General features: G+C 28.0%; 3 protein-coding genes, 1 long non-coding RNA gene and 1 pseudogene across 7 annotated transcripts; 4 read left to right on the top strand and 1 right to left on the bottom strand.

Annotated features, from left to right (window-relative positions):
• The first annotated feature begins 3342 nt into the window (after positions 1–3342).
• LOC103863790 (protein THYLAKOID ASSEMBLY 8, chloroplastic) lies at positions 3343–4524 on the top strand. Of its 2 annotated transcripts, none has more exons than XM_018658159.2 (2): positions 3343–4119; positions 4197–4524. In XM_018658159.2, the coding sequence occupies exons 1-2, from the start codon at positions 3461–3463 to the stop codon at positions 4234–4236; spliced, it is 699 nt and encodes a 232-aa protein (XP_018513675.1). In that variant the 5' UTR covers positions 3343–3460; the 3' UTR covers positions 4237–4524. The 2 variants fall into 2 exon arrangements, with proteins under 2 accessions (XP_018513675.1, XP_009139794.1); XM_009141546.3 differs by having other exon boundaries at positions 3411–4119; positions 4218–4524.
• A 4599-nt stretch (positions 4525–9123) lies between these two features.
• LOC117133626 lies at positions 9124–13087 on the top strand (annotated as a pseudogene).
• Positions 13088–13334: 247 nt separating this feature from the next.
• LOC103863789 (RHOMBOID-like protein 9, chloroplastic) lies at positions 13335–15800 on the top strand. Of its 2 annotated transcripts, none has more exons than XM_033290285.1 (7): positions 13335–13576; positions 13848–14229; positions 14323–14467; positions 14545–14710; positions 14870–15040; positions 15124–15278; positions 15349–15800. In XM_033290285.1, the coding sequence occupies exons 2-7, from the start codon at positions 13866–13868 to the stop codon at positions 15602–15604; spliced, it is 1257 nt and encodes a 418-aa protein (XP_033146176.1). In that variant the 5' UTR covers positions 13335–13576; positions 13848–13865; the 3' UTR covers positions 15605–15800. The 2 variants fall into 2 exon arrangements, with proteins under 2 accessions (XP_033146176.1, XP_009139792.1); XM_009141544.3 differs by lacking the exon at positions 13335–13576 and adding an exon at positions 13599–13776.
• A 3185-nt stretch (positions 15801–18985) lies between these two features.
• LOC103863788 (14-3-3-like protein GF14 psi) lies at positions 18986–20748 on the bottom strand. Of its 2 annotated transcripts, none has more exons than XM_033290128.1 (5): positions 20507–20624; positions 19779–20256; positions 19579–19701; positions 19379–19495; positions 18986–19283 (listed from the first exon to the last, which is right to left on the bottom strand). In XM_033290128.1, the coding sequence occupies exons 2-5, from the start codon at positions 20250–20252 to the stop codon at positions 19224–19226; spliced, it is 774 nt and encodes a 257-aa protein (XP_033146019.1). In that variant the 5' UTR covers positions 20253–20256; positions 20507–20624; the 3' UTR covers positions 18986–19223. The 2 variants fall into 2 exon arrangements, with proteins under 2 accessions (XP_033146019.1, XP_009139790.1); XM_009141542.3 differs by having other exon boundaries at positions 19032–19283; positions 19779–20252; positions 20513–20748.
• Positions 20749–20979: 231 nt separating this feature from the next.
• Positions 20980–24059, top strand: LOC117133591. The gene is made up of 2 exons (XR_004457467.1): positions 20980–22791; positions 23117–24059. It is a non-coding gene; the product is annotated as an uncharacterized LOC117133591 (long non-coding RNA).
• Positions 24060–24624: the final 565 nt, after the last annotated feature.

The raw sequence follows: 24624 nt of genomic DNA, 5'->3' as shown, positions 1-24624 counted from the left end.
TTTAATTGCATTTTACCTATTCTTTATCTTTTCTTATATTGTTTTTTACTTATTTTAATTATCTTGTTTTTATCCCAAATAATAATATTTTGATAGAATGTAGTATTTATATTTCTTATATTGTATGCTTCTTTTACTTGTATGGTATGTTTGTTTTACTTATACTGTATATTTACTTATAAAATATTTGGAAATAATAAAAATGTAAAACTATACATTTTTTAGATAGATGTTTGTTGTAGTTTTTTTTATTTCTTATATTTTATATTTTCTTTTTTTATTGTATATTTATTTATCTAACTGTTTTGCTTTTATATCAAATTGTAATATACGATAGATGTTTAATGTAATTTTTTTATTTCTTATATTATATATCTACTTATTATTTATTTATAAATATATTATTCAGATAGATGTTTAATGTATGTTTTGTATTTCTTATATTGTATATTTACTTATTATTTATTTAACTATACGTTTTTCAGATATATGTTTAATTTACTTTCTCCATTTTATATATTGTATATTTACTTACTATTTATATTTTCTTATTTTGTATATTTATTTATTCTAAATTTCTTGGGTTTATATCAATGATAATATTACGATATATATCTAATGTAATATTTTTATTTCTTATATAATATATTTACTTATTATTTATTTTTTCTTATATTTTTATTTATTTATTCTAATATTACGATAAATATTTAATATAATATTCTATTTCTTATATTGTGTATTTAGTTATTATTTATTCTACTACACATATTTCAGATATATGTTTAATTTAGTTTTTCATTTCTTAATTGTATATATTTACTTATTTTAACTTTTTTTGTTTTTATAAAAAATGATAATATTATGATAGATGTTTAATGTTATATTTGTATTTATTATATTGTATATTTACTTATTATTTATTTATTTATTATTTATTTATTTATTTATTGTATATTTACTTATTATTGTTTAATGAAATGTTTCTATTTCTTATATTGTTTATTTACTTATTATTTATTTTTTCTTATATTACAAATTTACTTATTATTTATTTTCTATTTTTTAAATAATAATGCCACGTGTCTATTTTATGGATAAATCGTTTTGGTTGTTTACTTGAGTTACCTTTTCATCAAGGAGGAGAATGTCCAGAGTAGGTGTGAGGTGTCTATCGACGGTGTTTTGTGCTTGTAAAACAAAAGTGAAAAGAAGACTGATTCACTCAAAGTAATGCATCTCATGGAAGAACCCAACCAAAAAATCACTTACACACATTCATGCGACAAATATTGAATTAAACAAATTCTTATTGCTTGCATTTTCATAATTTGCAAGTTTCCAAATTAGCAATATATTTTACTTTCATATTTTATTATTGTTTTATATTGGACCTCAATATAATCTTACTCGAAAATTAGAGAAATACATGATCACTCTTACTCACAAATATTTTCCTACAACTCGTGGTCCATCTTTTGATACCAGATATTCTTCCGAATACAACAATAGATGGGTTGATCATCTAAAAAGAAATCAGACCTTTTGGATTTCTAGAGACTCATGTATTATGATGCGATGAAACCTACTCGTAATGTATATCTTAAACACTCATTTTCTCTTTGGAAGGCTAAGAAGAGATGCTCTTGTATGTCTGGTCTGTTGATGTGCAATGTTCCTTCTATGAATTCTCCATATTCTGTTGTTCTGTTATTGTCCGAACAGCCTATAGAAAACAGGAATAACCATCTCTTTTGGCATCATAATATAGATATAAATATGACACATAAGAGAAAATAAAAAGACTTCTATCATCTACAGAAACAAGGTTTAATGTAGCTGGATCATTTGCAGAGTTGATCAATATACATAGGTGACAAAAGTATCTCAGAAATTGACTCTGATTAGCTGAGAACATAACATTAATATACAAAAATAAATAAGTTTATATCGTAATACCAACAAAAGATAGAAACTTTCAGAGAAGTTTCCATGGGTTTTCAAGTTCTAGTAGACGCATCTAATTAACGTCATTCACGAACTATCTTTTCACTGGCGGCTGCTGCTCTGATATTGAAACTGTAAACCCATTTTATACACAGTTACTTTGAATCAGTTTTATCTTGTATTTGATTGAAGAATTCATGGATTGTGAGCCTCGTACCTTTTGACCAAAGCAGCAATGTTTCCTCTTCAACAGAATCTTCATCAGTGCAGCTTCTCTCTGACTCAAACGTTGCGGGACAATGAGTCAACCTTTTTCTTCCTTTGATTTTTCTATGCTACTTCTGCTACTACTTTGTCCTGCCATCCCCTTACTGGCGTTGCATGTGTTTTGAAAACTATCATCCACTTCGTTACTTGCGTTCAGGCAGAAAGGAGGAATCTTACGGAAGCTTAATTTGTTTGTCCACCTTGTCGGCTTATGCTTGATGATGATATTATATTCTCTCGTTTCTGCTCTGATTAATGTACTTTCGCCATTTTTTATATTATGTATTTATATATTCGTATATTATTGTATATATTATATTCGTATGATTTAATTTTTATATGGAAATATTAAAATGTAAATTTATATTTTCGAAATAATAATTATCAGTAATATTAAAATGTAAAATATACATTAGATTAATATTTTCGATGATATTATGCCACGTGACTTCTTTTCAAAGAGGGATTATACGCTGATGTGGACGTTCACTGGAGCCACGATTAATCCATTTTATTAGTATAGATTAGAATATATACAATATTAAGATAAATCTATGTATATATTTATCGAGTAAACAATAGAAATCAATATTTTAACTGCTTTCTTTTTCATTAGTTATCATAACATTTTAGTTCTTAATTTACTTTTTACTTGCTTTTTGTATTTTGATTTTTTTCCAATTTCTTTCCGTAATTTATGCATGTTGTTAATTTGAAAAGATAAAATTGTTAAAATAAAGATGTACCTTCTTATTTTACTTTATTGTGTATAATGTTTGATATGTTGTTACACTTTCGTAGTCTTATTTATGTTTAAAATGATGAAATAAAAATGACTGAAAGTATAAAGAACAACTTATCAAATATTTTATAATAAATGTACTAATAAGTATATGTAAGATGGAAAAATCTAGTTTAAAAGTATTCGAGTATATTATATTTTGAGATATAAATTTATATCTAAACTATATAATTTTTCATCTTAAATATGTAGATTTTATAGATGTTAATTATTTTGCATTAAGAAAATGTCAAAAATAAAACAACTTCCGAGGATTTGCAATTTTGCATATATATATGGAGCGGATAGAAAACGAATAGGGTGCAAAAGAAATCAGTTTAAAGGCCTCACTACAAAAATGAAAAGAGTAGAGGGAAACGATCGAGAAGTAAATGGGCCTTGAAAATGAAATAAACGCGTATATAACAAACAGTGGCCTCTCATTGGTCAGCCCAAAATAAAGAGATGTCGATTTCTCTATCGTTCATCCCTTCTCTCACCCTCCCCCAACCACCGAGCCTTAGCCGTAACGCCACCGTCCCTAGAAGATGGTTCTCTTCTATCCGATGCGGCCCACGCGACAACCGTGGACCTCTTCTCAAAGGTCGGATCCTCAGCTCTGAAGCCATCCAATCGATCCAGTCCCTCAAGCGAGCCCATCGCACCGGCTCCCTCTCCCTTAGCCTCCCTCCTCTCCGCCGTCTCCTGAAGGCTGATCTCCTTGCCGTTGTCCGCGAGCTTCTCCGGCAGGACCACTGCACCCTCGCTGTCCACGTTCTCTCCACCCTCCGTTCCGAGTATCCTCCTCTGGACCTCACTCTCTACGCCGACGTCGTCAACGCCCTCGCCAGAAACGGCGAGCGGGAGGAGATAGACAGGCTCATCGGAGAAATGGAGGGGATTGAGGGAGGGTACGAGAAGGACAAGGCGTTGGCGAAGCTGATAAGGGCGGTGATGGGAGCGGAGAGGAGGGAGGCGGCGGTGAGGATATACGGGATGATGAGAGAGGGAGGGTGGGGGTCGGAGTCGTGGGAGGCAGACGAGTATGTTGCAGAGGTTTTGAGTAAGGGACTGAGGAGGCTTGGGGAGGAGGAACTTGCTGCTCAGGTGGCCTCCACTCAAAGGTATTCTTCCTTCATTGCTTTAATTGTTAACACCCAAATTGGCATTGTCACACTAAATATTAGAGTTTGAGTTTGAGTTCTTTTTGGAAATGGAACAGTGTAAGGATACGTACGTGAGGGAGGGCTCAAGTGTGGACTGCCCTCAACTTCTTCTTCTTCTAGTGTGTGGCTTTGTTACCGCCAATTTCACCTAGCTGGTTCTTCAACTTCTCAAATCCTACTCCCTCGGCTAGCTGGTTCTTGAGCTCTGTTGATAAATTCTATGTTTTTCTTCCACCATTTTCTCCTCGGTTAAGTTATTTCTATCTTACAAGGTTGTTAATAATGTAACAGATTATTCGGCTAAAAGTTTTGTTTTCTTTGTCATTACTAAGTTTAAGCAATTGAATCGTTTTGTTGACCAAATATGTAGTCGATTTTTGGGCTAAGTTTGCAAGCCTGCCCAATACCCAAGTGAATGAGCTTACAATTAAACAGGGGAGAAAGCTATATATGGTTTACAAGGTGAACAAAAAATCAGAAGATAAGATAATGTGTGTAGTTGGGGTTGAAGTTGAGGAATACAACTATAAAGTATTATTTTTTTCTAACTGAAAATGTAAACTAAGCCTTAGGGCATCTCCAACCCCACTCCATATTTTACTCCAAAATTGAGAAAATAGAGTGGGAAATGGAGTAATGAACAAAAAATAAAAGCATTACTCTATTTTATAGAACTATGGAGTGGGGTTGGAGATGCTCTTAGTCAGAACTTGTGAAGTTAGAGGGAAGGATTGACTTTTTATCAAGGTAAAATGTTCATATATCTTATTAAATTAGAAGTATTTTAAGGTTTTGTTTGACAACATAAATAACAGTTAAAAAAATAGTGATATATGAAAACATAGATAGCAGTAAATTAAAAAAAAAAGTAATGGGTTTATACTATTAAAAAAAATCTGAATTTTATTACATTATATTAAAAAGTAATGGGCTTATGTTACTTGATATACATATTAAATAAAAATGATAATAAAAAATTGATTTATACCAAAAATTCGTTCAAAAATATACATATATTCAAAAGTTGATTTTTACTAACATATTTTCCAATAACCATTATAAAAATATTTTCAATATATATAAGAAAAATACAATACAAAACTCAATTTCAAACACCAACTTAAATTATGGGTTTTATATTTCACATTGAAATTTATAAATATAATATATGTGATTATTTATATGATTGTACATATAAAATATATATCTTATTAAAGTAGAAATACCTTAAACTTTTGTTTGGCAACATAGATAGCAGTTAAAAAAATAGTGATGTTTGTAACCTATGATGACACATATGATATATAATAATGATTAGGCGTGGGTATTCAGGTTTTTTCGGGTCTGTTTGGGATTTCTTATTCGGTTCAGATCTTTGAGGATTCGGTTCGGATTTGGATAACCAATTTAAATTATTTTAAAAAATTTAAAATTTATTTTATGCTTTATTTTTTAAAAAAATCTATAAACAATAGAATATATTACATATAAATTTGAATAACATATGTGAGAGTACCTAACTTAACATATAAAGTAGTTTGGATTAAATATTTGGATAGAGAATTAATAATTATTTAAGTATTTTTGGAGTTTTGAGTATATTTTAACTATTTTAGATATTTACGTTTGATTATTTGTATATATTTTCAAGTATTTAAACGAACTTAAAAGTATTATATATATTCTGAATGTTTTTATATATATTAAATCTAAAAATAATTAATATATATAAGTATATAATTCTATTTTGAATACCCAAAATACTTCGATTGAGATCGGATTAGGTTTCAGTTCTTCAAATATCAAAATTTTGAATAATTCGGATATTTAATCAATTTCGGTTCGGGTTTAGCACTACTTATTCGGATTGAGATCGGTTCGATTCTTCGAATTCAAGTTTTTTGTCCGATCCTAAATAGTGATAAAAAAATAGCATCATATTTTTTTCTCAAAATCTAGTAATCTTTTATTATCAATGAGGCTTCTACTTCAAATATCAAATAAAAAGAGTAACTAATGTAATTGGTCTGTACTGTGTAGCCCATCAAAAAATAGTATTGACGATTAATCCAATTCGGGATTTTCTAATTAAATTTAAAACATGGATTTATCTTAATATAACCAAATAGATGTAACTTTTCCCAACAGAAATCGAACCTGAGTTTATGATTTATTATAATTCATATGTTACATTTGTGTGTGATGAATCTATGAATGTATTTGAAGATCTTGTTGTCACTCTGAGAAGCCAATCCAGAAGCATTTGTATTGGGGGAAATTCATTTCGGTTATTAGCCTCATTAAAAGAGAGTTATGAGGTTTTGTATCACCTTTGTTTTTGTTTTAGAGTTTTACGGAGTGATTAATAAGTTCTCTGATGAGTGCTTTCCACAACCATTTTTTTTTCTACAACCACATTAATTTACAAATCATGCTTTATAAAAATAATTTAAATCTACAGTCCAAAAGATAAAATAACAAACACATTGACTTTGAAAATCAATTTTTAGAGCTTTATTTAGGGGTTTAAAAGTTATAAATCTAAAGCAATAGAATCTACAACAACAACAAAACTACGGTCTAAATTCTAAACCGAAAAACTAAAGTGATAGCATCTACTAATCAAGCCCTTAAACTTTTTGGGGGTTATAATGGACTTCTAATGCTAGTTTTAATTTTTAATAAAATTTAGATGAAAAAAATATTTTTGGATGAATGATTAAAAATGAAAAATAAAAGCTGATATGAATAAAAATTAAAATAAAAGATCAAAACACATAATACATAAATACAATACATAAATAACAATAAATATTACACTAAATCCATGTTACTACAATTTTAAAATCAAAATATGAACTATTAGCAATTAACGAAACATGTATTTTTCATTTGTTTACGTATTAAACTACAATACTATATACTGACGTAATATATCTATACTATTAAAAGGGAAACAGACTTGAAAAATCTACTTATAAAAGGTTGTTAGACCCTTTCACTAGACTATTAATATTTTGGTCTTATTTTAAATTTATACTAATAATATATTACTATATATTTATGTAACAATGATTTAATCAATTTAATAGGTGATATAACTAGATTTCCTAAATTTTCTAAGATTTACCTTAAATAAAATATTTTAAATTTTTGTGACATGAATCAAAGCCATCTGTGATACTTATATATTTGCCGATCATATCTACAATATAGCCTAAAAGATAATTAGCTACATATTAATTAATAATAAATAATACTCATTTTTTACATGTAAACAAAACATTGTGAGATTCACGAGTGGACTATCATTATTTAAACACATGACATATAGACTATGCAATCAGAAAATATTTACTTACGGTTTTAACAATTTATGGTTCACGACTTCACATAGTTTTGACTAGTAAAGCTAAAAATACACATATCAGACCTACTGAATACACAAGTTTAACAATATTGATTTTTATATTTGTATATAGTCCATGGAGTGTATATTAAAATGATTTGCAGTTATATATTTGTCAACCTTAGAGCAGTATCCCTAAATATGTATATATGTGGAAGGATAATCCTAAACTCTAAATCCTGAAAATAATAGATACATATACTGGTGTATAAAATATATGGTAAGTGAAATTTTGTCTACCTTAATATATTTACAAAATGGTTCAACTAATTCCTCTTAATAAAATGGTTCAAACAATATAGGTTCGTTAATATTTCACATCCACGCAAGTTGCAAAACCGCTATAACAATTACATATGTTTTCATCTGTTCAATAGTATAGATATTCTTAATACTGAAAAATTTGAATCACTCAAAAATGTGAATAAAATGTGAATTATTAATACTGAAAAAACTGAATCACTCAAATATTCTTATAAGAAATATTTGAATTTATCTGAATTATCAGATATTTCATCCAAAAATGATTTAAGATTATCCTTAAAGCGAGAACCAAACCAGAACCGAATTGAACTCAAGATTTTAACAGGTTTTTAAAATTGGTATCGAAAAAAAACTAAAAACCAAAACAACTAAACTGAAACCAAACCCAAACTTATAAATAACTAAACAGTTCCTATATTTCTTGAATAAAAAAAATCAAAAATCAAAAATCGAATCGAAACCGAACTAAAACCCTAAAAAGAACTGAATCGAAATCGACGCGTAGCTTTAATCATATTAGTGAACTAACAAACAATAAGTCACAATCTTAATTCATGTGTGATTTTTTTTAAAAAATAGACCTAATGAACATATTCCTAGAAAGTCATGTTACATTTAATTTCTAATCTGATCATTTCAATTTTTGGCCTATCAATATTGGATTTAAACAATAGATGATCTATTGGATTTATATATAGTATAAATTAAATATATATAATTTAATGTTGTAATACTATACCTCCATATGTTAATTATTTAAATACTTGTCGATGTTAACTTTTAAAATTATAAATATTTTTTAAATAACAAAAATCATATTATCTAACAATGATTAATCTATACTACCTTAAACCTATGAAAACAAATTAACAATATAATTTATTTTCAAAATTTAACAAAAAATAAATGTTTAATTATTTACTCGATAATATAAATCTATGAAGGGAAAAAATTTAATTTTTAAAAAACTTTCTAAATTTGTGAAATGTTACAATATTTTTTAATATGACAATAAAACAATATTTTACTAATCTATATATATATAGTTACGATTTTAATAGTGAAATAATAATCTGAAAATATATATATAGAAGAAGATACAAATACCTGTTAAAGTTTGAAACAATCTATTCAATGAAAAAATATACCGTATACTTATTATGTTTTAAAAATTGATATACACATATATATTATAATATATACCAATTTAGAATTGAAAACAAAAATTTTCTATAAAAATAAATGAAAACAAAAACCTCCGCAGTTGCGCGGATCGAGATCTAGTATTATTATTAAAACCACACATATTATTTTGGCTTTCAAACTGTTATGTCCTCCAACCGCCAAAGAAAAGGTGCTGGCCAGAGTAAAAGCCCAATATAGGCCTTGTGTTATTTTAAAATAATTTGCTAATAAATACTCTTAGTTATTTTTACTTAATATTTTCATTTCAATTTTTAAGTAACAATTATTTTAGCTGAATTAGTTTATAATAAGTGATATCCATATATATAATTGTATCCTTTAAAATATTTTAGTAAAATCATGTATAATATTTTTTAAAAGTTATTAATATTTTTATACAAGTTAGTTTAATGATTTCATGCATATACTTTCATATTAACTTATACTTATATATATATTTATCGGTTATTTATTATTACTTAATATTTTTGCACAATAAAGTATCAGACATAATTTGTTTGTCTTTATATATATATATATATATATATATATATATATGTACGCATTTTTCTATTTAAAATTTTGAGATGAAGATTTTTCTAATATACTAATATATAAAAAAAATTGACAATATAAATTTTATATTTGAACCAAAAGATATGAAAGAAGTGAAATTAAATCAGAAATCTATGACAAAATCAATAAAATTGTTACAAAAGAGCAAAAAATACTCTTTATAAATCTATTAAAATATTTTATTATTTTAGTTGAATTATTAAAAAAATATATTAATTTCTAAAGATTATTAAAATATATTTTACTAATACTTATAGTATATTTTAATATAAATATGAGCGCATATATATTTATATATTACTCTTCATTGTAATTTAATATATATATATGTATTAAGTACAAACATATCTTGCACCAAAAAGTTATAAAAGGATAAAAGAGAAGGAAATGAACTATTTGGTCATTGATTGACACAATAATTTAAATATGAACAACATTAAAAATATGTTGTAGAGGAAATGGTACGATGGAATGACTTTGAATAGTGATTGAGAAAATAAACAATAGTTAATGATAAATAAGAATTTTAATTAATTAAACATTTATGTAGCATGCAAAAAAAAAATCAAACTAAACAGCTAGCAAAATGGGGTGGATTGCAGGAAAGGCAGTACAACTGCTTTTATACAGAAAAAGACAGAAAAAATAAAATAGGTGCAGTTCTCCTATCCTGCAATTTAATTTTATTTTAAAAGGGTAATTCGCAAAATTTTACCCAGAAAAAGCAGAAGCAGAAAATCTGTTTTTATCATGCATTCCCATTCATACACTAAGTATGGGAGAACTGCTTGTGCGGGAGATATGTCTTTGTCCCACCCTTCTATTCTCAGACTATAAATGTGTGAATACAAAGCAGGAGAGAGAGTCATGACAGATGCAATAGAAATATACTATATTTTACAATTATTAGTGTGTATTACATAAAAATAATAATAAAGGAAAATAAACTTACCATATGAATGAAAGAAGAAGGAGAAGAGTATAACAAGTGACAAAAAATAAGACAAGAATACGTTGATGTTTGTTTTTGTCCAAATATAATGAATGAATTTTATGGATGGTGTATGTTGTTATCCGTTATTTATATAAGTTAAATGAATACTTTTGACTTAATTTTAAATTTTATAAATCATTTATTGGCTACAGAAAACAAGCAATGCATGAACAGCTCCAAATGTTGTGAGGACATAACAACATGTAGAAGAACTGCTTTTTAGTAGAAAAAAAGCAAAAATTGTTAATCTTTGCATTCTCCTATCTTTTATTGTTATAATGTAGGAAAACATGAATGGCAAAAAAATATATAGAAAAAACAGATACATGAGATGTCTTTATCGTGTCATATAATTCAAACTCATATCTCACTTGAACTGCATGATTTTCTTGATTATATCACTTGAACTGTTTTTATCATTTGAAGCGGTGCAGAATGGTGACAACGGTTTATTAATTACAGTACTTGACCGGTTTATAACATTTTAAATGGTACACTGTATATTTAAATAATAAAAATATAAAATATAAATACAATAAATAAATAACAATAAATATTTCACTAAAACCACGTTAATGCAATTTTAAAATCAAAATAAGAAAAAAAGTTAGCAATTAATGAAATACATCTCATTTTAATTAATATACATATTTAAAATAAAATATTATATATTTACATAAAATACATTATGATTAAAACACGCATTATTTAAATATAATGATTTAAGTAAATGAAAAATTAGATGCAAAAAATGATGATTAGAAAATGATAATATTTTAATGTTAAAGTTGTAAGTAAAATAAAATAAAATTATTTTATTTATAAAAGCATATAAATAAATTTTAAAATTATATATTTGTAACATAATAATTTATTAGCCAAGTAAATAAGAAAACTGATGAAGAACACCAAATGTATAGCGGGAGATCTATATACAATTCATCTACTTGTATATATTATTAAATAAAAAATTTATACTATATTGCTAGAATTAATTATATTAAATTTACATAGGTGAAAATTGGATTAGTAAATAAATTCAATAAGATAATAAGAATTATTTAAAATTAATATATCAAATTTTAAATATTTTTGAACTAAGATGGTTATATGTATTATTTAGGTTTCGATTGGTGCAGAGGGAGAAGTGCATTTCTCCTGCACTAAAATCACCATTAACATTTTTTTTTGTTTTTAAAGTATATTTAGTGGGAGATCCGCATGCAATTCAATATTTTTGTCTTGTTCTCAAAAAAAGCGAGAGATGCAGATCTCCTCCGCTATACAATTGGCGTTGTTCATTTGTTTTTTTTTTTTGGCTGATAAATGATTGTGTTACGAATTTCTCTTGATGCTTTTAGATCTTTATGTGACATATTAAAATCAAATTATAGTTTATACTCTACTCTAAATGTTAGCATTGAACAGAGTGTGACAATGTTTTTACGAATTTGTGGAGCACAATGAAATTCAAAAAGATGTTGGATTTTGGTTTGGACGGACATAAGAAACAGTGAATAGAATTTTTTTTAAAGTTTTTAGAATGACTGAGTTACTTGCTTGTGATTATGTAAAGATTCTAATAAGACAAAAACTATTTCGAATTCCTGAAAGATTGTAGATGTACAGAAGATATTGACCATATTTTAGTAGATTTTGGAAGTTAAGGATGGAGTTCATGTATGTGTTAAAGTGAAGTTTGAAATATAAGGAATTTATTGGAATTGACATAAGAGGAAATCATTAAATATCATGACAATATGCAATCTAAATATGTTGTTTTCATATGTCTGGAATGGAGCATCTAGATCATGTCACGATACAACAGTTCTCACGACGGCACGAGACAGTGATTTTGATTTTTTTTTGCCTCCAGTAGACAAGTATTATGTAGTTGATTCTGGTATCCAAATAAAGAAGGTTTTTGGTTTCCTATATACTTCTCGAATTAGGGTTGTTAGGTATCATATGTCTCATTTTAATAATAGTCATTCTCCTAGAATTAAATAATGATTATTTAATCGATGTCATGCATCTCTATATTCTATAATTGAAAGGAGATTTGGAGTTTGAAAGAAATGGATGATTTTGTGTGATTCTCTCAGATATGATAATTATGTTAAAAAATAGTGGTAAATAATACAATGGGACTATATAACTTATCAAACTTTTAAATTATTTTGGTGAAAATGTTGTTGAAATAATGAGACACACAAATATAGCAACCAGTATTCTGAAAGTGATCTAAGTGTCATGAATACAATACTGGTTGATAGAGATCATATGATAAATATTAAAGATAATATTACAAATATGTTATGAGCAACTAAAAAAATTCATTAAATAATTTATTTTTGTTTATGTATTGTATTTATATATTTTATTTTGATTTTTTGTTGTAATTTTTACTATTTAAATATACAATATGTATTTTTTAAATGTTTTTAACGTTGATAACTATAATAAATTATTTAGTCCACTTGATCTATATATCTCTTCCACATAATTTGCTTACATAATTTGCTTGATCTAATATTTACCTAGTTTGAATAGCATGATATGATATGCTTGATCTGCACCGGTTGATTTACCATTTGAAGTTTTAATATATATTTTGTAAAAAAATTGTTGTCTCGTAAAAAGAAACGAAATGAACCAAAAAAAAATACGGAATATGTATATAGTTTTTTCGGGCAAGGAATATGTTTTTTTTGGACAACTAGCAAGGAATATGTATATTGTTAAAAATGCAGAAAGCAACAAAGGGTCAACTCTGGAGAGTTGTACTTGTGACACATGACATGTGAGTCAGTGGTGTTCAAACAATTAAAATATCTAAAAAGCGACGAAAACCACTAATTAAAATATTTTCTCTTCCAAAAACGTAATTTTCATTTCCTCCTAAAAACACTCACTCATCATCCTTATCGCAACCACAATCTTCATCATCTTACGGTCCGAGCAACGTAAAGCTTTCATCTTCCAAGGTAAATCCAATCACTTTCTTGGATTCTGATTGTGATTCTTACCGTTTCTTATTTCCAAGACCTGGATTTGGTACAGTAGTGTAATAATAAAGTTATGCCCTTATGTTGTTTGATTAAATGCCCAAGTGAGATATTACTTCATCAAAACCTCTATTGAATCCATCCAATATAGGCTTTTGGATTCTCGAAACTTCGAATTGGTTTGTAACTTGCCCTTCTCATATTTGTGGTGAAAATCTAATCTTTTGAACATGTTACTCTAAATGCGTAGATTTTGGAGCTTTTTATAATGGCGCTGTTACCTCTTCACCATGAGTTCCCCTGTAAAGGTCATGTCTTTCAGCATGGGACTTCAACTCGGCATAGCAGAGGACACGTGTTGTTTGATACGAATGGTTCCAGACGTTTTTCTTCGTCTGCAAGGACCTTCCCTTATTGTCTTTCATCAAGAGGAAAGCTGTGCTTGGTTAGAGCGTCATCAGAGACCAAGATCATCAAGGAGAGACTTAAGCTGTTAGATTCTTATTTTGGGAAACTTCAAGGCGGCGATGAGAAGAAGCCTTCTATCTCAACGGGTGATGATGAGAAAGCTAAGCTCAATGCAGAGACGGAGTTAGAATCTTTGAGCGTTTATCTTGACAAACAACAAAAGGGTACAAGAATTAATAACAAGATCTTCTTGAATACCTGTTTTGTTCCTTTATCTTGTTAATACGAACTTACTTTATTGCTTCATTGACCATTAGATGCGGTGATAAAACCAGAAGGAGGTTCAGCAGCAAGCAAACTGAGAAAGGCTGATATCAAAAGTAATAATAATAATACTCCTTTGCAGCAGCTCGATGATGATGATGAGGATCAAGGAGAAGATACGTTGAACTTTTATACCGTGTAAAAACTCTTCTTAATCATCTGTTGTTCGTTTTAGGTGTGCAGCACATGTTCTTAATCATACATTGTAAATGCAGGAGCATATTAGCAGCCATAAACGTGGGGGTGTGTCTGTTTGAAGCAGCGGCTCCAGTGAGGAATAACGAAATGGGACTCTTATCTCTTCCGCTGCTCTATGGAGCAAAGATAAACGATCTAATCGTGGCTGGAGAATGGTGGAGGCTGCTCACACCCATGTTTCTGGTACAAGACCAACAAATTGGGTCTGTTCTCCCATTCTTTAATGTATCAGAAACACACTTGACAGGAACAGCTTATTGCAGTGTCATATCCAATAGTATATATTGCTTAAGTTTCTTCAGCTCTTGATGGCTTGGTTTCATGTAAGTTTCCCTTTTGCAGCACTCTGGAATCCCTCACGTAGCACTTAGCTCATGGGCTCTGCTTACCTTTGGACCAAAAGTGTGCCGTGACTATGGGATATTCACGTTTTGTCTGATTTACATTCTCGGAGGAGTTTCTGGTAATTTCATGAGCTTTCTTCATACTCCAGATCCTACTGTTGGTGGAACTGTAAGTTCAACTATTAATTTCCACCAAATTGCACCCTTCTTAAAATCTCAAGAATGTTAAATCATGTAAACTGATTGATGCAGGGACCAGCCTTTGCGTTAATAGGAGCTTGGCTTGTGGATCAATCTCAGAACAAGGAGATGATCAAAAGTGATGAATATGAAGACTTGTTTCAAAAGGCCATTGTAATGACAGGACTTGGTCTCATATTAAGCCATTTCGGTCCTATAGATGACTGGTAAGCTTTCTGTATATCATCTTATCAAAAGGGTACTGTGTTTTTGGTTCTAACATGTGAGTCATGACAGGACAAATCTGGGAGCACTTGTAGCTGGGATCGTGTATGGGTTCTTCACTTGTCCAGTGCTTCAACTTGGAAGAGGAAGTGAAAGACCTGAAGGGATTGTGACTGTTGGACGAGAGAAACAGAATAGCGGGGATCCATGTAAATCGTTTCTTGTGTTCGTAGTCTTTGTTGCGGTTCTCGTGACTTGTGTGCTAGTCCTTGGGGATGGGCCGTTGGAATTCCCTACGTATGATGATGTTGTCTACTCTCTCATTTAGTGTAGCATCATCAAGACAACAACTATAAGGTACTTGTGTGTGTGTGTGTACTTGTGTAAATGACAAGTTGAATTTCTGTATTGGTAAACAAGGAGAGAGCTCTTTGGTTTGGGGTATAGCACAATGAGAAAACTATGCTAAACTATTGTCACATTTTGGTTTTGGTTTATATAATATATCTCAAGTTTATCTACTATTTTGATGCAATTATGTTGAAATCCTTAGGATTTTCATCCATGGCTTTTGAATCTGATTTCCTTCAGTTGGTAAACTTATTAATGATTATTGAAAAACTTATTAATGATGTCGAAGATTGGTCTAGCATGGCTTCTGAATGATTAATTTGCTCATATCCGTATCTCTTTTACTAAATTTCTCTTTTCTTCTATTCAATGTAATGTATGGGCAGATCTCTTTTCAAAAATAAAAAAAAACTTGAATAAGAAACTTTATTTTCTTTCATGTAAACTTTTCGATTTCTCTGGGTAGCTTCCATGGCTAAACATGTTCTAGTTGATTTAATAAAATATGGTATTTGTGGTCAAGAAAAAAGATTGAAATCCAAACTAACCTAGAATTTATATATGAGAAAATTAAAACATGCCTTTTTGACTTTTTCTTATAGCCAGTCTCGGTGTATGTTATTTTTAAAATATATAGAGTTGATTACACTAAGAAACATTTTTTTGACTTTCAATTACACCTAGAAATACTTTTTACATGTGACATATTTTATTGTGTGCCAGCAACAGATTTTGGACGATTTTGCTTTTAATGGAAATGACACTTGTGGATGAGTTATTTATAGACGAGTGATACATGGTTGGGTGATTTGTGGACGGGTGATGTGTGGATGAGTGATGAGTAATGTGTGGATATGTGATGTTAATGTGTTTATAGTAGATAACATGGACAAACTCGTTTTGATTCCATAAAACTATAAAACAATACATGGACATGGACTCATGTTACTAAAATTATACCATAGAACGTGGACACGGACTCTGTTATCTCCAATACAAACACTTGGTTTCTTCAGCACAATTGATAAATTATCTGTAATTAAACTTCAATCAAGATGAGAAAGAGATGATATTGTGAGTATGAGCGGAGAAAAATCGAAGAAGCGTTTACCTTTTGTCGGATAGTAATAGATCTTGCATATCAGAGATTTCTGATCTAAGGAATTTACGCTTTGTCATGATGTGGATGGATGTAATTTTGATTAGAGTTGAATTTACATGTTGAGATGATGAATGAAATCGAAGGAATATTGTCTATATCCACAACTAGATTATAATTTTGTTAAGATGTTCATGTCCACAACTAATTTATAATTCCGTTATCCACGATTTGGTGTCCACATCCACATTTTGTTTACACATTAATATATATATATAATGTATATATGAACATGGATCTTAAAAGATAGAGAATTTTATATATAGTTTATTATGACAATTATTTTTGTTTAATATATTTTAGAACTTGAGATAAAAGTAAATAAATACATAAAGTAGAATAAGAAAAATAATAAAATGAAATAAGAAGAGGATAGAGATTTTATTTAGTTTAAGGTCATAATAGTTTTTTTGACAAAAGAAAATCTTATATATTAAAAGAGAAGTCATGACTTCTTTCATGTGTGATTTTTTTTTATTTGGACCATCACTTTGAAATCTTATTAAATATATTTTATTAAGAATAATAATACATAGAATCTTTAAAATACTTTAATCATAATATCTTTTGATATCTTTTTATTTAAAATATAAATATATTTATTTTAAAAATCTAACAAATCTGTTTTAAAAGATTTTTACAAGATCTTCATTTTTGAAATTATATTTAAATATTTTTCATTAATTTCGAAATTAGTTTGAAATATTATTATACATTAATAAATTCAGTAATCATTTATAAAATAAAAAATAAAAAATTCTGTAATATTTTATATATTATATAATCATAATCAATCATATTAAAGGAAAATTATTATATTGAGCTAAGTATAATAAAATTGTATTAAATTTATAAATTTTATTTTCATAAGTATAAAATATTTATGTTCAAAAATAAAATCTAATATGTTGGTAAGATGGATTAAGCAAAATATATAATACATGTATAAATATTAACATGTATTTCTTTAAAGCTTATAATATAAAATCTTTGTAACTACTTTAATCATAATATATTTTCATTTTAAATATAATATATATTTATATATTATATTTAAAAATTCTAATAAATCTGTGTAAAAGTATTTTAACAATAATTTAATATATTTTAAGTTATCGTTTATAAAATGAAAAATAAATAAATTATATCCTATTTTACCCACTTTATAGTCATGATCATGTTAAAATATAATTATTATACTTAAATAAATATGATAAAAGTATATTCAATTGATAAATTTATAAATTTTATTTTCATAAATATAAATTATTTATTTTAAAAATATAATATGATGATAGAACGGCTTAAAATTAACAAACCTTATAATACATGTCTAAAAATTAGCATATCTTAGACTTTTGTATATACAATAATATATTATCTAAAATGAATAAGTATAAAAAATATTAGTAAAAATAAATACAGCTTTGAAACACGGGTCAGAATTTAGCATAAATTAAATACAAAATAATTTTCAAATATGTTTTCTCATGAATATAATAATTTGCTTAATAAGTAAATGCAAATACAATAAGATAAATATATAATAAGAAGTGAAAATACATACGGTTTTAACCAAATGATTAATTATAACATGTAAATTATAAAATTATTATATTTGAAATAGTTATATAAACATTTAAGTATATGATTAATGTTAAAAAAATATCACTAATGTTTAAAAATAATAATTTATGTATAAAAAAAGTAAAAACAAACACCCGTGCGGTTGCGCGGGTCAAAATCTAGTGTGTCTGTAATTTGAATGTGAAAAAGTGTTTTTAGATGTAAAAAATTCAAATATATATATGAGAAAATTAACCCGTACGTCGGAACAATTACACCTGTAATTTTGCTAGGAAATCATTTATGCTAATGGAGATTGTTCCACGACTGGCCTCACTTTTTTGAGGCTTTTGTACACAAAGATAATGAATAATAAAGCACATTAGTCAGCAAAAAATAACTGGATTATGATCCGGTCAAAATGGGATAAAACGCCACAAATCGAACCTCAAATTTCGCAAGACTAAATCCATAGTTCCTAACCGCCAAAGTCTTCCCCAAGGCAATTTGCAGGTTTTAAGACATTACTTGCAATCAGTTGCACAAAAAAAAAAGAAGACATTACTTGCAATCCAAAAAACTACATTTACTAAAGCAAAAGTACTTGTTGGAAATTTTGAAAGACTAATCAATTTAAAAAATTTAAAGCACGTGTTTAAACGTGTTATTATTGTCACGCTAGAGGATCATGTGTGGAAATTTCAAGGAATCAATCGCAAATTGGAAAGTAGTTTTCACATTGTTTCCCAAACAAACAAAATAAACAAACTCAAATCAAAAGAGTATCTGATTCCTGAGCTTATTATCCCTCACTCAGATTATCACATAAGGAAGTTTCTACCCTTATAAACCGACTTCCTCTTCTTCAGCGTTACTCTGCTGCACCACCCTCTGGCTTCGACGCCTCCTTTATCTCATCTCCGGCTTCGTCCTACCAACCCACAAAGAAACAATCATCGTCAATTACAGAACTAAAAATCCCTCAAAATACACAGTGAATAATATAGCACTGTATTCAAGGCTTACAGTCATATCAGAAGTCCAGAGAGTGAGGTTGTCTCTGAGAAGCTGCATAATCAAAGTACTGTCTTTGTATGATTCTTCTCCCAATGTATCCAACTCAGCGATAGCTTCATCAAATGCCTGCACAACCATAAGAGCTCATACATGTTTTTTCAAAAAGTTAACAAGACAGAGGTTAAAGAAGATGGTTTGAAAAACCAAACCTGCTTAGCGAGGGTGCAGGCACGGTCAGGCGAGTTAAGGATCTCATAGTAAAACACAGAGAAGTTGAGCGCAAGACCAAGCCTGATAGGGTGAGTTGGAGCTAACTCAGCAGTCGCAATGTCCTGCAAATGAAACAACCAACAAACAAACAAAATCAATGGAATGTAAGAACAACCAAAGGAAGAAAGAATCAGTAAACCTGAGCAGACTTGTAAGCAACCAAAGTGCTCTCAGCAGTCTCTTTCCTCTCATCACCAGCCTTAAACTCAGCAAGGTACCTGTGATAATCTCCCTTCATCTTCAGATAAAACACCTTAGACTCAGCAGGCGAAGCAGAGGGGATGAGATGAGCTTCAAGAACATTCAAGATCCCGTCGCAGATTTTGCTAAGCTCGGTTTCGATCTTCCCCCTGTACTCCTTGATGATAGCAACGTGCTCCTCGTTCCCTTTGCTCTCTTCCTTCTGCTCGATGGAAGAGATGATCCTCCACGAAGCCCTCCTCGCCCCGATCACGTTCTTGTAAGCAACGGAGAGAAGGTTCCTCTCCTCGACAGTGAGTTCTTCAGAGTCAACGGTCTTAGCAACTTTCTCCATGAACTCAACCATCTCTTCGTAACGCTCCGCTTGTTCCGCTAGTTTCGCCATGTACACATTCTCTTCACGTGACGACATCTTCAAAGCGAACACAGTTTAGAACAAAATCAAAATTAAGAACACACTCGATCTGATCGATTCACAGAATGATATAATCAAAGTTCATTGAATCAAACAAGCTATGCATCTTAGATCTAAGCAGAAACAAATTACGAACCCTAAAACTGGATTCTAATTAAGAACACCCTCGATTCTCTCAATGAAACAGCGATAAGAAGAGCAAAGATCAGATCGATTCACAGAATGATAGAATGAAAGGATCAGATCTACAGGCTTACCTTGTGTGGAATTGCTAGAGAGTGGTTTCAAATTTGGAATGTGGAAGAGAAACTGAATCTGATGCAATGCGAAAGTGGTATAAAACTTAGTTAAGAGATCCACTGAAAGTTTGACAGGTGTCCGATGCTGAAGACGACTTCTTCTCTCCACCAGCCACGTGTCCTTTCATGCTGCTAGGTGCTAACATCCATTTGCTGATAAATGGGAATGGGCCGACTAAATAGCCTGCTCGGTTATTATTAGATCGGAGTCTTTGATTTTAGGTTTGAATCGTTTTATAACAGTTTTAGGAATAACCTAGAGTATGATCAGTACGGATATTTATTTTCATATAGTAAACATATGAAATACTTTATAACATAAAATGAAATGGTTGTATAAACATGCATCTGTATAACTGTTTATTTGATTTGTAATTATTAATTAGATTTTGAACCGCGCTTAAAAAGTACGGGTTTGTTTTTGAAATTAAATAAATACTTATATAAAATAATACATAAATTTAAATACATTTATCCGAAACCGCTAATCAAATCAGAAAAAAAACAAAATTAAAATTGAACTAAATTCCAGAAATAACCGACCAAATCAAATATATTTGGAACCGGTAGTAGCAATGTTTTATTTAAGATATAAGTAACGTTTTCTATCCAGTTTGAACCCGCGGTGGAACCGATAAATTTAGTGGCTGTATATAATATGGATTGGTCTATATTATTCATGTAGCATTCTAAATTTGGTGGCTGTTTTAACATTTTAGTTTAAACGCCTATACATTATTTTGTTTGTATAATACTATAAGTACATATTTTCATTCAAAGTATGTGAGTTTTTATTTTGGTATAGTCTAATATAAAAGAGATTTTGAAAATGATATGAGTATTTAGTTAGTATTGATATTATAAAGTAGATAACTTGTGTTTTCTTTAGTAAAATTTAATAAAGATATGGATTGTCAGCTATAATGAAATTGAATTTTTCTTATCCTATATTTATATCTTAGTCACCTTATAATGATACACAAGATTTTGATTATAAGGTGTTGTTACGGTTGGTAACCAATAATTGAATATGTGGGAAAAATATTAATTGGAATATATAATTTAGGCTCAAGGCTTTAAGTCGACAACAAACTTTTTAAATTTAAAATTTCAGTACCAATTGAAATTGTTGTTATTTGTTTAGTGTCCAAAAATATATAATGATGCAAATATTTAGGAATAAATCAATAAATGACGGTCGCCATATATAGATAGTGTAGGTGGTCTAATTAGCATTACCCATTTTATATTTAATGAATTTTTAATTGTTAGACAAAATCATAACAACACAAAAAAATAAAATTCCTAAGTAGAATAAGGGCAATCTAAAACATATCTTGTTTTAATTGTATTGATCAGATGAAACAAATATAGTTAAACCATTTAATTTGTTAAGCATTGACTGAATTATTTTAGAGAAATATAATGTAACATATTATTAGTAGAAATTTTAGGTAAGACCAAAATATTATTAGTTAATGAAAGGGTCCAACAACTTTGAATAAATAGATTTTTTATTACTCATTCTCTTTTAATAGTATTGATGATAGATCCACGGTTTTTAACCGTCTGCAATTTGTTAATTGCTTATATAGTAGTGACTACATATAAAACCAATGAAAATGATATGGTATTTAACATATTCGTAAATTAATAAATATTTAACTACAGTAACCCTTTTGATGTATTTATATATAAATTAAAACACCAATTATTATGTTTATATATATTACTAAATATATCTTTGTAAATAAAATATTTTATGTCAAATAAAATATACTTAAGTTTTAGTAAGATAAATAGATATGTCTCTAAGTTTTTAGATGTCAAATAAATAAAACTTCAATGATTATTTTTGAAGAAAATATTAAATTAAAATTTATTTGTTGTATTCTTATAATTTAGATATATCTATATAAATTATAATAATCATCAAATTATTTGACCTATATTTGAAAAATGGCTTTATATGTTTTAATAAAACATTTATAATTTATATTTTGTATTTGAAATGAAATAATGATGATGATATCCATGAATATATAGCATTTAAAGTTTATCTCACATTATAAATAAATTTGTTTAATATTATTGTAAAATTTGGTTAGAGAATAATCTGGTCTTAAAATAAGTTTGGTAAATTTGGTTGGATAAGAATCTAACAAAAATAAATAATTTATGGTTAATTAATTAATAGTTATTAGTTCAGTGACATAAAGACGTAGGAGTTGTTATTGGTTTATATATTTTGATTGATTTAGAAATTCATATAGTATTTATAAATTCAAGTAAAATATGTAAATCCGAAAGTTTTCTCTTGGATTTGAGTTTTGTATTTTGAACTAAAAAAATCAAACAAATTCATTCAAATCCATTATTAAATCAAATATATTAGTAAATCCTTACGATTGAATAGCACTTGATTTGATATACAATTTATGAATCATTAAACCAATAACACATGATTTTAATACAGATTTGAAAATCATAGAATCAATAACACTAGATTTAGTTCGGATTTTCAAATCCATTAAAATACAACAACCAATAACCTCTACGTAGTTATTAAGAAAAGTGAATGGTTATTTATAAAAGATCATTCGGTTTTAATAGAATTGAAGCGTTAAGCATGCGGAAACTTTTTATTTTTTGAGAAAAAAACATGCGAGAATTTTCAGAAACGAAATACTTATAACTGGTTATTAACTACCAGATATAACATCAATTTGAAAATAAACTTTATATTTATAAAAATATCAATTCATGTTATTACAATAGAATGTTTCATATCTTTTTGTTAATTTAATATAATTAGTACTATTTTATTATATTTTAAAAATTCTTTAGTTTAACAAATATATAAAGTTAACAAATAAATTATTTTACAGAATTAATATTATATTAGAAAAATATTTTATTCATTTATTATAGTAGTTAATGTAATTATACTGAAAAACTTTCGTAAAAGTAAACTCGGCAACTTTTTACGAAAAAATTCAAATATCATTGATGTAATAAAAATATTTTTGTTTTTTTATTTTTATTGTTTCCTAAAATTTTATATTCGCAAATGCTTGTAATTATAAATGTGAGAGGTAATAAATTTTTGACAGCGAATTGAAACGGTTGACATTATTTATAATTGTTATCAACATTTAACAACCAACTAGATTTTGACCCGCGCTTGGAAAGCGCGGGTTTGTTTTTGAAATTAATTTTTAAACAAATTTCTATATAAAATAATGTATAGGTTTGAGTACATTTAGCAGGAACCGCAAACCAAACTGAAAAAAATGAAAACAAAATTTAACTAAACTTTATAAATAACCGAGCAGATTATAAATCTCTAAAACCGAAAAACTGAAACGAACTGAGAACCAAATGGATACCTAAATTTTAAAAATATAAATTATACTTAAAAATATTAATTATATTTAATTTATAAATAACCAAATATCTGAAAATACTATTTACAAACCGAATTACCTAAAAAAAAAACAAATTACCTAATCAGTTTTTAGTCAAAAGATTAAAAATTGTCCTGATTATCCGATATTTTTATCCGAACTATCCTATATTTAAAATGGAAACCCCAAATTATCCGATATTTTTATTTCTAAATCCGTAATTTTTCGAAAAACCATAATAAAAAAAAAACTGAATTTGACTCATTTCTTTTTTTTTGCATATTAGCCGGTTCCCAACTTTTCTTAGAAAGCGTGCATTTTTTTCACTTATTAATTCAAAATTAGTTTAAAACTACCATTTTTTTGTTTCAAATCTTAAAAATTGAGGTTTTATGTTTTATCATTTGTTTTTTTATTCGAAATAGATTTAAAGATGATATGTGTGATATAATAGTATAGATATTATATGCTAAAGAACAATGTGTTTTCATTATTTAAATGTAGTAAATATATTAATTGTCGATTTTTCCATTTAAAACATTTTGTAAGAATTTTGTCTATTTAAAGCATTACGCATTTAAATCAGTGTTTTTAAACTCAAACTGGACTCGCGGTTGAATTGATAACTTGGTGATGCGATATTTAATCTGGTTTGGATTTTAA

The sequence above is a fragment of the Brassica rapa genome, chromosome A04 (genome assembly GCF_000309985.2).
Source record: "Brassica rapa cultivar Chiifu-401-42 chromosome A04, CAAS_Brap_v3.01, whole genome shotgun sequence".
NCBI classification, from domain to species: Eukaryota; Viridiplantae; Streptophyta; class Magnoliopsida; order Brassicales; family Brassicaceae; genus Brassica; species Brassica rapa.
This window is presented reverse-complemented; position numbering and strand designations above follow the sequence as displayed.

Coding starts and splice junctions, on each gene's coding strand:
- LOC103863790 (XM_018658159.2), top strand. CDS start 3,461: ATGTCGATTTCTCTATCGTTCATCCCTTCTCTCACCCTCCCCCAACCA. Junction 4,120..4,196: donor CAGGTGGCCTCCACTCAAAG/GTATTCTTCCTT, acceptor TTTGAGTTTGAG/TTCTTTTTGGAAATGGAACA.
- LOC103863789 (XM_033290285.1), top strand. CDS start 13,866: ATGGCGCTGTTACCTCTTCACCATGAGTTCCCCTGTAAAGGTCATGTC. Junction 14,230..14,322: donor TCTTGACAAACAACAAAAGG/GTACAAGAATTA, acceptor ATTGACCATTAG/ATGCGGTGATAAAACCAGAA. Junction 14,711..14,869: donor TGCTCACACCCATGTTTCTG/GTACAAGACCAA, acceptor TCCCTTTTGCAG/CACTCTGGAATCCCTCACGT.
- LOC103863788 (XM_009141542.3), bottom strand. CDS start 20,252: ATGTCGTCACGTGAAGAGAATGTGTACATGGCGAAACTAGCGGAACAA. Junction 19,702..19,778: donor TTGCTTACAAGTCTGCTCAG/GTTTACTGATTC, acceptor TTTCATTTGCAG/GACATTGCGACTGCTGAGTT. Junction 19,496..19,578: donor CCTGCACCCTCGCTAAGCAG/GTTTGGTTTTTC, acceptor ATGGTTGTGCAG/GCATTTGATGAAGCTATCGC.